Source organism: Lemur catta, chromosome 13 (assembly GCF_020740605.2).
Source record: "Lemur catta isolate mLemCat1 chromosome 13, mLemCat1.pri, whole genome shotgun sequence".
Lineage (NCBI taxonomy): Eukaryota > Metazoa > Chordata > Mammalia > Primates > Lemuridae > Lemur > Lemur catta.
This window is the reverse complement of record NC_059140.1, coordinates 40,303,602-40,316,477: the sequence shown is the minus strand read 5'-3', so window position 1 is coordinate 40,316,477 and position 12,876 is coordinate 40,303,602. Positions and strand designations below refer to the sequence as shown.

The following is a 12,876-nucleotide window of genomic DNA, read 5'->3' as shown; positions in this document are numbered from 1 at the left end:
TGGGAGGCAAAGATCAGAGGAGTGCTTGAGGCCAGGAGTTCAAGACCAGTCTGCTCAACATAGCTAGACTCTCATCTCTACAAAAACTACAAAAATTAGCCGGGCATGGTGATGCACACCTGTACTCCCAGCTACTCAGGAGGCTGAGGCAAAAGGATTGCTTGTGCCCAGGAGTTTGAGGTTGTGATGACTTATGATGATGCCACTGCACTCTAAACCAGGTAACAGAGTGAGATCCTGTCTCAATAAAACCAAACAAATAAATAAAAAGCCTGGCTGAGCACAGTTAGCCTATGAGGGATAGGCTCTGTCCCAACATGAGAAAGCTGAGCTGAATAAAGAGCTACATGCTAATATCCAGAATCTTCTTACCTAAAATACTAAAGCCTCAAATATTTATTTTTTAAAAAGCCATAAAGAACTCTTAATAAAATGATTAAGCATGCCTATTACCATATCAGTGTTGGTTTTTACTAAGTCGCAATTAGTAGTAAACAAGGGAGAGCTCTGATGAGATACCTTCTCTGAAGCAAGACTGTTGGATCGTTCAAAGCTATCCACACTTCCAAGCCGACCTCTCATTCTGTTAGCTCCCTGAGTGAAAAGAATAAAATTAAATCCTTCATACGATTTAAATTTTTACTTCAAAACTGTGAAAAGCAGCTTCAGGTTGCCTCTTCATGTTAGCCTTAAAATGATCCTTTTGTGGTTCACTCAAATTTGTTGGCTGTGTTAACAGCCATTACAGCACAATAAATAGAACTATTCTCAATCTGTTTCCATCATTTCTAAATTATCCGTTCAATAACTCAGACCTAGCTTTTTGAAGTGATTTTGGTTAATGGGTTACACATTATTCATCTATAAGATCAGAGAGAGTCCCATTCACTCTGTGTCTCACACACGTAAATACAAATGTGGAAGATACAGCAAAACAAACCAAAAAAGTTATAATGAGAACAGTTTAATACATAGAACCTCCATGCAATCTAGACTACAAACACCATAATTCACATTATAAGATAATAAATACAGGTTAAAAACAAAATAGAAAATGGCATTCTAAAATTTATGGATTTTTCTTCCTTCTTTATTCCATAATGCAAAACTATTTCAATAAATTCATTTCCCTTTAGAAGACTAAATATCAGTCTGCTTCAGTATTGGTGAATTGGTTATTGATTTTCTTTCTACCTAATCCTTTGGTGTGGACTTCATAGATGACTGCAAGAAAAGGGACCTGGGAGATCATCTTGTCCGATTCCTTAACTTTAAGTAGTAGGAAACAAGCCAACTATTTAAGGAAAGAGGACACCAAGACAGGTTGGGAATCACATTATCTACAAGGTCTTAAGAGACAAAACAGAGGGAGGAGCTCTACACAACTCTAAAACACATGGAAAAGTTCTAAAAAGAATGACTGGAAATACAAATCAGATCAATGTGATAGTGACACTGCAGAATAAAAAAAATGCACAATACCTGCATAGTACCTTACAGTTTTAAAGTTTGTCTCCATACATTCTTGGGTTTAATTTTGGGGGAGGAGGAGATTAAATTTCAGTTTTTAATCAAAGTAATAACTGCACCAAGTTTCAAAAGTCAAATTCTGCCACCAAGCTTATAACGAAAAATGGCAGTCATCAACCCCCTCACACTGAATCTCACTTCCCAAAAGCAAATCTTGTAACTATTTATAGGGATCTCTCTGGTATTCAGTTTATAGTACTATTCCTTCATTTTTCCATTTCAGGTACTGTCTGTTGACTTCCTAACTCTGGACCCCACCTCCACCAGCCCTCAGCCCCCACCTCCAACACGCACACTCCTCTCTTCCCCTCCTCTCTCAACATAGTTACATCACAAGCTTCAGTGAAATCAGTATTTTGTGCTTAGACTATTATAACTTTGCAAATGTTGTTTGCAGCTGGGCTACATACTTTACTATGATTACGTCTGTTTACATCTCATATCTTTTACATTTTGTTTTTCATGGAGTTAATGACTGCTTCAGCAATTGCGACTTTATTACAAAATTCTCCAACAGATCACGCTGTGGTCAAACATCACATAATCCACCAATTACAACTTTTTCTTTTTCTTTGAGCTACCCATTATGGAGAGCTCTGTGTTCCTGGCCCAATCTGGGCTCACCACAATTTAGACTTGCTCTACAGATCTTCCTAGCACTTTCCTTCACTATCAACATAGAAATTTTCTTTGAACCTCCCCTCTGTTGGAATTTCTGTTCCCTTGATCCCATGGCTTCTTCTTTTTTAGTTTACTTCCTCATTTTGGTAGAGGGCATTCTCCAGGTGCTTTCTGAGACAGGGAGAGTGGAAAGTAAATATTTTTTAAATTTATATGTCTGTAAATGTCATTATTCTATGTTTATATTTTAGTAATAGTTTGGCTGACTACTGTATATAATTCTGGTTAGAAATTTTCCTTCAGAATACGTCAGTATTGCTCAAATGTCCTTTGGTTCAGAAGTCTAATGCCATTGTGATTCTAGAGCGTGTGTGTACGACCTGTTATTTCTCTTTGGAACAGAATCGAAGCTTGCCCTTGGGCATTCTGAAATTTCACAATGTGCCTTAGCATGACTTTTACTCACTAATTCTATTGTGCATTTTCTGAGTTTACTAAATCTGGAAACTCATGATTACCAGCTCTGAGAAATTTTTGAAATTATTTCTTTGAAAATGTCCTGCATGCATTTGCTGTTTCTGGAGCTCCTACTGTTTGGCTCCAGACTGATCCTTTAACTTTTTACCTTGTCCTCCTATTTTCCATTTCTTTGTTATTTTGCTCTATTTTCTGGAAGATCTTTTCAACTCTAGTTTCCTAGTCTTCTGTTGGATTTTTCTTTTTATGTCAACTATCAGAAAGTTTTAAGAGTTCTTTCTTGGTCTCCGATGACTGTTTAATGCTTATGATATCCTATCTTGTTTCACAGAAGCAGTACTTATTCATATCTGAATATATTAATTATAGTTTTCTATTTCTAATTACTATATAGGAACAGTAATGATAATAAAATTAGCAGCTGCATCTGATATTACTAAATCCTTATCACTTGTCATACACTATGTTATTTTACTGCTTTATCTCATTTAATCCTCATAATTCTGTATAGTTATTTAGCTCAACTTCACAGATAAGGAGACTGAGTTCTGATACATTATGTTGCCCAAGTTTACACTGCTCCATAAAGGAAAGAGCAGCAATTTGAACCTGGGAAGCATAGTTTAAAAGTGAAGCCCTTGAGCTCTTACTCACTACTACCTCCCTAAGAGCTCTGTGAAAAACAGAATTGTGAATAAAGCTAATTAGCATAAATAGGTGAAGTAGAATTTTGCATATATCCTAGAACCTCATCAAGATCCTTTCTGTTCTTCAGTTCTATGCTGAACCTGACATACTTCCAAAAATAAACAATGTTTTTGGCTAATAAATTGCTGAATTAGTGTGTGTGGCTAAGAGGAAAATACAGTAAAGACCAGGTTACTTTCTATAATTTTTAGCTGTGACTTACACACCAACCTGCCCGGTTATCTCAAACAGGTTATTGGTCATAACAGGGAAAGCAGTCAAATGAGTCTCAAACCATTTCCATCACCAGAAAAGCAACTTAAGTCACACAGTTGACTCATAGTAGTATTTGATCTACATGTGCTATTTTGTGCACAAAGAAAAACAAACTTTAAAATTTTACTCTACCACTTCATACATTTCAACAAGTCAAGACAATGGATAGTACACTTGAAGAAAGCATAAAATCAGGACTGTTTTCCAAATGACTTGCAGTTTGTATTAGTAAATATTTCTCTTTTGAAAAACTTCAACTTAAGAAAAAGAAACAGGCTGGGCGCGGTGGCTCACGCCTGTAATCCTAGCACTCTGGGAGGCCGAGGCGGGTGGATCGCTCGAGGTCAGGAGTTCGAGACCAGCCTGAGCAAGAGCGAGACCCCATTTCTACTAAAAATAGAAATAAAAATTATCTGGACAACTAAAAATATATATGGAAAAAATTAGCCGGGTATGGGGGCGCATGCCTGTAGTCTCAGCTACTCGGGAGGCTGAGGCAGTAGGATCGTTTAAGCCCAGGAGTTTGAGGTTGCTGTGAGCTAGGCTGACGCCAGGGCATTCACTCTAGCCCAGGCAACAGAGTGAGACTCTGTCTCAAAAAAAAAAAAAAAGAAACAGACAACAACCACAATACATGATTCTGATTTTCACCTTTGAACAGATAGTTTTTTCAGTTTTGGTATATTATGATTTGGTAATTCATGTGGCAGGCCCTTTGCCTTCAGCCACTTTTTAAGAGTTAATGAGCTGAGCTTCTAAGCCTGTTAAAAATGGATCCTATTTCATAAACAACTATAGTTAGCTAAATCAGATATTTTGACATTTAAAAATAGCAGCGATTATGAGCTAAACTCCACAAGTGGAGTGTTAATTTTCTGCTATACAACTCAGAGAAGAAAAAAAAAAAAACTGATAAGTTTTGGAAGTCACAAAAGCCCTTTTGCCGCATAACCTTTAACACAACATGGGAAGCTGCCAACCTGCCCAACAAGTGCATCTGCTGCACATGGTGCAAGCAAGACCTTGTTAGGTCACAAAATTTATGGCATTTGGCATCACTTTGGGACACAAAAGCTATAGTATCCACCTTGACAAAAATAGATTGGCTGTGCCCTTGCTGAAAGAGCCATTACAACAATTCAAGGCATGCGGAAATGATACTTCAAAGTCGGCCATGCACGTACCATGCCAGGATGCCAAGGTACTAAATGGAGATGAAGTAACATTTGAAATGCCCTTTTGCCATTTTGTAAATGACAGAGGTTTTCAGCTTACCACTGAATGTACCACCTCATATTTATAATGTGGGATTTTCCTAACATACTGACATTTAATCCTTATAGTAATGTGAGGTAAGTGGGTATTAATTATGTCCATTTCACAAATGGGGAAACTATGGCTTAGAAAAGGTAACTAATTCATCTAGAATTATAAATATAAAAGACCTGCGAGGGCCAAGTCTTGCATTCAGGTCTCCTGACACCTACTTAAATGGTCTTTCTACTAAAATGCTCACTGAACACTGTGTTCGATTCGGGTCGCTAATGCTGTTTATGACTCCAGTGCTTTAAGAATTGCACTTGTCTAAAGTAGTAGTCTCAAACTTCAGCCTGCTTCAGCATCACCTGGAGGGCTTGTTAAAACACAGAAGACTGGACCCCCAGAGTTTCTGATTAAGTAGGTCTGGGATGAGGGCCAAGATTTTATAAATTTATAAATTTTGAAGGAAAAAAACATGAAATTTGTATGCAAATTTGCCTTAACACACTTCTGACAAATCTCCTATATGTTATTTTTGGAAATTGTTTTGCCCTGATAAATAATAGCATTCACAGCTGACCATGCTTGCTTCAGGGCTTTTGTTAAAATTAGAAGAATCTCAGTCATTAAGAGAAATACCTACAAAAGTATTTTGAACCATAGCAAAGATATAAAACTAAGAACATCAGATATCAGAAGTTACTATGTCTTTAGGCTCTATTGTACAAACATGGAATAATTCAAAATGTATCCAAGTGTTTGACCAAACATATTCTCACGCTATTAATGTTAAACAGACCTAAATAATGTTTTTAACAACAATACACATTTGCAAATAGAGTTAAATGTTTACTTCAAAGTCCCTCTCAAAGTCTTAGAAACTATATCATCCATTTGCCTCTTTAGAGGAAATTAGAGATCACTGAAGAATACATTTATAGACTGAGAGTGAAATATTCTTTCTGTATTAAGAAAAAGTCCAAGAGACTTTGAAAAAAGTTCACAAGAGCACATTCTGAAACTTTGTTCAAAGGAGTTATAACACCTACCACCACCTAACCAGTCTTACTATCTGGTAGTAAATGTGAAATGTGCTGGGAACAAAAAACAGCCTTACTGACAGCAGTGCACAGTAGTATTGCTGACCCATGAATAGTCTGAGCTATTTATTAACACATGAACACAGAAAAAAGAAAAGAAAAAAACAATACCCTCAGCAGGCTTTGTGAGGTATATGTGATAAGCAAGTCTACAAGAATCACTTGTTTTTCTTTTTTCATTTTGCAACAATCTCAAATGTAGAGGAAAGTTATCAGTAACAGCACAAAAATCTTTTTTTCCAAAACCATTTGCAAATAAGTTGCCAATATAAGCTCCATCATCCGGAAATACTTTAGTTTGTATTTCCTATAAACAAGGACATTCTCCCACATGCCCAAAATACAATTTTCAAAACCAGGAAACTAGCATTGATATAGTAACACTATTTAATCCTCAGACTTCATTCCAATTGCATCATTTGTCCCAATAAAGGCCTTTATAGCAAAAGGATCCAATTCAGAATCTCCTTCTCCACTTAGGTTTCTTTTTGCTTTAGGTTCCTTCAGTCTGGAACAATTCCTCGGTCTTTTTTGACTCTTTTGAGCTTGACACTTTTGAAGATAACAAGCTTGTTACTTTGCAGACTGTAGCTCAGTGTGGGTTTGTTGACATTTCTGCATGATTAGATTCAGGTACCACCACGGAAGTGGTGCTGTGTTCTTTATATCAGGTGGCACCAGGTTTCAATTTGTCCCATTTCTAATAATGTTCAATTTGACCACTTCATTAAGGGGGTGTCTGGCAGCCTTCTCCATTGTAAAATGATTGTTTCTCCATTAGTAATTAATGAATATTAATTACATATAGTAAATATCCTGTTCATGATCAAACTTTCAATGTATTCATTTATTTTTCATATCAGAACAGACTCATGGTTTCCTATTTTATGCTACAGGTTAGATTATCTGTTGCAATCCTTTATTTTAATACTCATATGGTCTCAGATGTCACCAGCGAGAGCCCTTTTAAGGTTTTTATGTCTTTAAGACAGATCACCATTTTTATTTATTTCCATACTATCTAGAACACCAAGATGTTCAGGTTTATCTTGTACTTTCCCTGCAGTCTTGGAATCAGCCATTTCTCTCAGAATCCTGGTTCCTTTTAGAGCAGAAGGATATATAGAAACCAAAATCTGGATGCTACATGTCACCCAACCAGGCTTATTATCTGGTGTATATAGAAAAGATGCTCCCAAGTTCTCTCAGTTGGAAGAGGAAGGAGCTATATGTACACATTTATACACACACTGGATCCCACTATCTTTAATGTATTTACTTATTTGATCAGTCCTGTGTGTGATCAGTCTATATGTACACATCTGATTTGACAAGTCCCTGTGTGTAACCAAGCTCCAGAACTGCCACTGCACACTCTCCTGGCCCCACATAGCATGTTGGGGCTGCCACCCCAACACATGGGCATCCTCACCCTGCTCAGATGCTGCCTCTCATACTGGGCACCCTTCTCCGTGAATGCCTTCTCCCCACCACGCCGGCTCTGACACCCCACCCTGAGCCTTCCCTCTGCAAGGATGCCCACCTCCTCTGACTTCCTAAACCAGGTTGCCCTCATCTGCTGATACCCTCCTCACATATGGGGCTCCTACACTCCGCATCGAGCCACCCCCACACTCTGTACCCTATATGGGCACATCTCCCTCCTCTGAGTCACTGTGGCTTCCCCTGCCTCACAGCTCTGAGACGCCTACCTAGCTTGATCTCACCTAACGGCTTTGAGATTGAATTGTTTAAGAACATGAAAATGAAGTGAAACGGGAATCATTTTGCTTATTTTTAAATGCATCTATAAATTTACTAAAGGAAATAAATTTCCATTAATTTATACTATTTTCAGCATTTCCTATCAGCCCCTAAGAATGGGCAAAACAGGGCTTCTTTATAACTTTATATGGGAAATGATTAAAAAAAAGTTTTATAGTATCAGGCATCAACATCCTATTTTCTCTTTTATATACATACATATTTGCACTACTAAGTCTCTGTTGCCCAAATTCAGATAACAGAGGCCCCAGAATAAATCTAGATCTCAGAAGAAAATTTATTTTGAGAGAGTATTTTAAACAAGTGTTAACTAATTTAAAGTTATCTTAGTAGGTTGTTTTTTTGTTTTTTTTTTTTACAAAAAGGAAATCTTCTCTGAGCCAGTTGAGAATGAAGCAAAACAGTTAAAAAACACAGACACATATACCTAAAAAAATCCTCAGTTTAATCTTACCCTTGAGAAGATATTTTCCAGGGAGCTAGTTAAGGATCTCTTAGCTTTATTTTTCAGAATGTCAAGTTTGAACCTTCCACTGCTTGTAGCATTTTCCGGGACTGCACTATTTGAAATAGTCTAAGGAAAGAAAAACAGATACATTTTCATTCGGAAATATTCAAGGTTAAATGAGGCTTTAAATATAAGCTTAAGACTAAGACATTAAAAAACACAAAAATTATTCAGTAGTTCTATTAAGAAGTAATCACGTTAGGTCCCATGATGTGAACACAAAAATTATAAGGAAGAGGGTTTATTTTTTAATACCTTTAATACTGCAATATAAAGACAGATGTAAGATCTTTCCTTCATGCCTTTCCTTTCCACTAATATATACCTGCTGCATTTAACAATAATTAAACTTGAGATGTCAGTTTTCACTGCTGTTATTCTGGCTAGCAACTAAAACCATCCCTTTCTAAGGTGTGTATTTTATATCTAAATTACCAAAAAAACACAGGATGCAAGTTGCAAAAAACAAAGCATCTTCCAAACAAAACTGGATTCTGCTAACGTCTGTTATAATTCCATTTTCATTTGTGAGTGGGTCATTTATCTTTTAGATCAACAAGTATTCACTGACAGAACCAAACTCTGTGAGAATTTAGGATGTGTTCATTATATTAGGTTCTCTACATATTTTACCCCATTGAAGAAAGTGGCTACTATGTATATTACATGACCTTTAGTGCCAGAAAACTTTCAAGAGAAAAACCTTACAATTTGCTTGGGGAGGGAATAATAGCATAAGGTATATGCTGGTATCAATACTTCCTCAACTTTTCTAATAGCAAACTTTATTTCCCCTAAAATTCCAACCCCCGCCCCCCCCAAAAAAAATCCCTTCCTCTTGAATTCTTACCTCTACCCTTATTCTCCACTCCAGCTCTAAATCAAAAGTGCCACTTTTGTACACATTACAGATTCTTTCAAAAAGCCTCTTATTGACTTGATCCTATATATCTATTTATGTCTGCATTCCCCTTTGAAATATTTGAACTCTTGTCTGGAGGGGTATCATTCATTCATCCCTTCTTTGGTCACCCTTATCACACAACTTAGCTCATAGCAGGTTCTCAAGCGCTTGTTCAACAAGTAAATGTGTATTACTTACACATACTCCTTCATATACTCATTATGATTTGTTCTGAATATAGTGAAAAAAAGACATGACCTGAATTAATGTTATTAAGAGATAAATACATCATGATCCCCTTCAACTTTGCTGCTGGAGGTCCTGCTTTATCTATATATGCAGTGGGAATAAATTCTAAATCATGTACACAAAAATGCCACCCTTTAGTTTGTAGCTAGGGTACCCTTTACATGCTATTATTGCTGCTTTGGTCCTTACTTTTCATCACTGGTGTGGTCTAAGCTTTTTTATTTGACGAAATAAAATGTTCATATGAATTTGAAATAAAATAATAGATTAATATAACTAAAAAATATATATTCATTCTAAAACATTTATTATTGCTTTTTTATCAAAAAGCCACAAATTCTTTTACATTTTAAAACCATCATTACTTTAGCTCAGTGTGCCAATGCCTACTAAAATTTCCTGTAAAATGACTAGAATGCTTTAAAAAAAAACCCAAAACACTCTGATAGGACTTTAGCCCTAACGAAGATGAGAGCAGCCAGGGAAAAAATTCCTTTTACATCTTCTATGATATTTTAACTAAATCCATAAACCAAAACACCAAGCAGGTCAAGGAGGAAATATCTTCTCACCAATGGGCCTTCCCCGATGTGCACGTGTGTCTTCTGCTTGGCTTCACACAGCTGCCTCAGGTGTAAAATCACAAGTTCATTTTCTTCCTGGTCACTTACTGGCTTCAATTTCTGTGCAACAGACAAACCAAGAGCACACTATGGCAACACAGCTTCTCTGCTTTTATTTTATTTTGTCTGGCAGACAAACATAAAGAAAGCTAGGAGTTTTAACTACACTCAGAAGCAAAAGTAACAATGGCATTCTAGTTCTCCCAAAGAGTACTATCGGACATACATCTTTAACTTTAGGCAGAGAAATGAAAAAAGCAACTCATAAAAACAGGACCCAATTCTCAATTCCTTATGTCTTATTTATGAGACCTACAAAGAATGTTACCTGAACTTTCTCAAAGATGTCAGCTTGCTCATTATCTGTCAGTGATGAGAGATGCCTCTGTATTACCAGCTTGGCTCTCGGCGGGTAGAGACCTAAGGAAAATGATGAGGGAAAGTATTAAACAGAGTCTAGCAGCAGAGATCTACGTGTCTGTAATGCACCACACTTTGTCCCTTCCCCAGCAGGCTCTGAATTTAAATCTTCTCAAGATGTGTTCCTGCCTACAACAAACCTTGAAACACTATACTGAAATGATTAAAACTCGATGAAAAATCATCTCTCTACCAAAATCAGCAGCTCCCTAGGGTAACCCTGGAGTTAGAGAATTACTAACACAGAATTTCTAAATGATACCAAGCACAACCAGATACCACTTAATGTACTAACAAACTGAGCCACCGTAGACACTCACAGGTGTATTAACATCATTCTAAGGACTTGGCAGGGAAATAAAGACTAAATACTAGCCTTGACCAAAATTTCTAAGCTTACAGATTCACAGTTAAGAAGAAAGAATAAGATTGTGTGCGGTGGTGTGTGCCTATAGTCCCAGCTACTCCAAAGGCTGAGGTGGGAGCATTGCTTGAGCCCAGGAGTTGGCGGCCACAGTGCACTATGATTGTGCCTGTGAATGGCCACTGCGCTCCAGCCTGGGCAACACAGTGAGACCTTGCCTCTTAAGATAAACAAACAAATAAAATAAATAACAAAAGAAGAATAATCATATTAAAAGACAGGATCGCAGCTTAGACAGGGATGTCTCCCCCTTATGCAGCTCTTGTTCTATAGAATAAAGCTTCAAGAACAGCATTAGTATTAACACATTCAGCGTTATTATTTTACCAAGAAATTGTTTATTTGTTTATATCATGATATTCATAAATCTATTCCACTCTTATATTTAATACATAATTTATATTAAATCTTTGGGGGAAAATTACATGAAAGCACTTCTGTTTTTACAATTTTTTTTTTTTTTTAGTTTTGCCTGGCTTTTTTTTTTTTTTTTTTTTTTTTTTCAGCTTATCATCACGGGGGTACAAAAGTTCAGGCCACATATGCCCATGTCCCGCCCAAATTTAAGTCACATTTACAATGATTCAATTGACCATCCATTTTTAAAAAACAGATTCCATCACATAGTTAGTTGCTACTTAGAGTATTGCTACTGTATTTTGATTATAAATAAAATATCTAGCTATACATAACAATAAACTGTATAGGTAGACTGGCATTTTAAAATCATTTATTATAAGGCTACCTTTGCTCCTTTTCTCAGGTTACGGTTAAATGCATTACATGATGTTAAGCCACAATTTGAATGTTTTCAATGTATTTATTATTTTTGTTTACAAAGAGTAAGACAAAGTAGTTGACTAAACATTCTTACAATTTGTTTTGCTAAGTTGCATCACAGAAATTAAGAATAATGTGATAGTCTATAAGCACATTTTGCAGTTTTCTAATTGTATTTATTTCTAAGAAAATATGACATGACAGCTAATTGAAATAAACTGATTTGATCACTTCTGAGCTATTTTTTTTAAATTAAAGAACTATCAAGATCTCTACAGATAGTGTGGGAGAGAATCACCTGAAAATACACACTGTTTTAAAAGAACTAGAATTCACTCCATGATTGCCGGAATGCATACAGTGCCGACATGCTGTGGCCAAGCTACCACTGGACCTGTTGAAACCGCTGTGCAGTATAGAATGGCAAAAAAGGAAAGTTTCTGAAAACTTCTCCACTCCACCTTTCATTGTACAATATCAGGAGAAGACACCAGACAGGCCCAACTGAGGGACATTCAGCAAAATAACTGAGCAGTACTCCCTGGGAATGTCAAGGTCGTGAAAGACAAAGAAAGACTGATGCAAGACTGCAGGAGACCAGGGTGAAATAACAACCACATACTATGTGGGACCCTGACTGGGATTCTGGAACCAAAAAAAAAAAACGACCATTCGTGAAAACTGGTGAAGATCAAATGAAGTGTTTGGTTCGGGTAACAGCTTCGTACCAGTGTTACTTTATCAGTGGGCGAGGGGAGGGGAAGAATATGTGGAAACTCCCCACAACTTTTCTATAAATTTTAAAGTAGATCAAAGTTTTTTTAGAAAGAGATATATGGGCTGGGTGCAGTGCTCACACCTGTAATCCCAGCACTTTGGCAGGTCAAGGCGGGAGATCACTTGCGGTCAGGAGTTTGAGGCTAGCCAGAGTAATACAGCAAGACGCTCATCTCTACAAAAAATAGGAAAATTAGCTGGGCGTGGTGGCACATGCCTGCAGTCCTAGTTACTTGGGATGCTGAGGTGGGAGGATTGCTTGAGCCCAGGAGTCTGAGGTTATAGTGTGCTATGATGACGCCACTGCACTCTAACCCTGGCAACAGAGAGAGACTCTGATGAAAAAGAGAAAGAAAGAAGAAAGAGGAAGGAAAGAAGGGAGGAAGAGAGGGAGGGTATTTTTCCAGACATATATATGCTGTATATGTTATTCAGCAAATTATTTTTTCACTGAA

At 37.0% G+C, this 12,876-nt stretch overlaps 1 protein-coding gene across 5 annotated transcripts in view; it reads right to left on the bottom strand.

The window, feature by feature from the left end:
• TBC1D4 (TBC1 domain family member 4) overlaps nt 1–12,876 on the bottom strand; it is a 177,372-nt gene that overhangs the window by 37,044 nt on the left and 127,452 nt on the right. For all 5 annotated transcript variants that reach the window (XM_045567626.1, XM_045567624.1, XM_045567625.1 and 2 more), the window contains exons 6-9: nt 10,349–10,440; nt 9,970–10,080; nt 8,191–8,310; nt 520–594 (exon numbers count right to left, since the gene is read on the bottom strand). In XM_045567626.1, the coding sequence (XP_045423582.1) occupies nt 520–594; nt 8,191–8,310; nt 9,970–10,080; nt 10,349–10,440 (398 nt within the window). The remainder of the gene's footprint in view (nt 1–519; nt 595–8,190; nt 8,311–9,969; nt 10,081–10,348; nt 10,441–12,876) is intronic.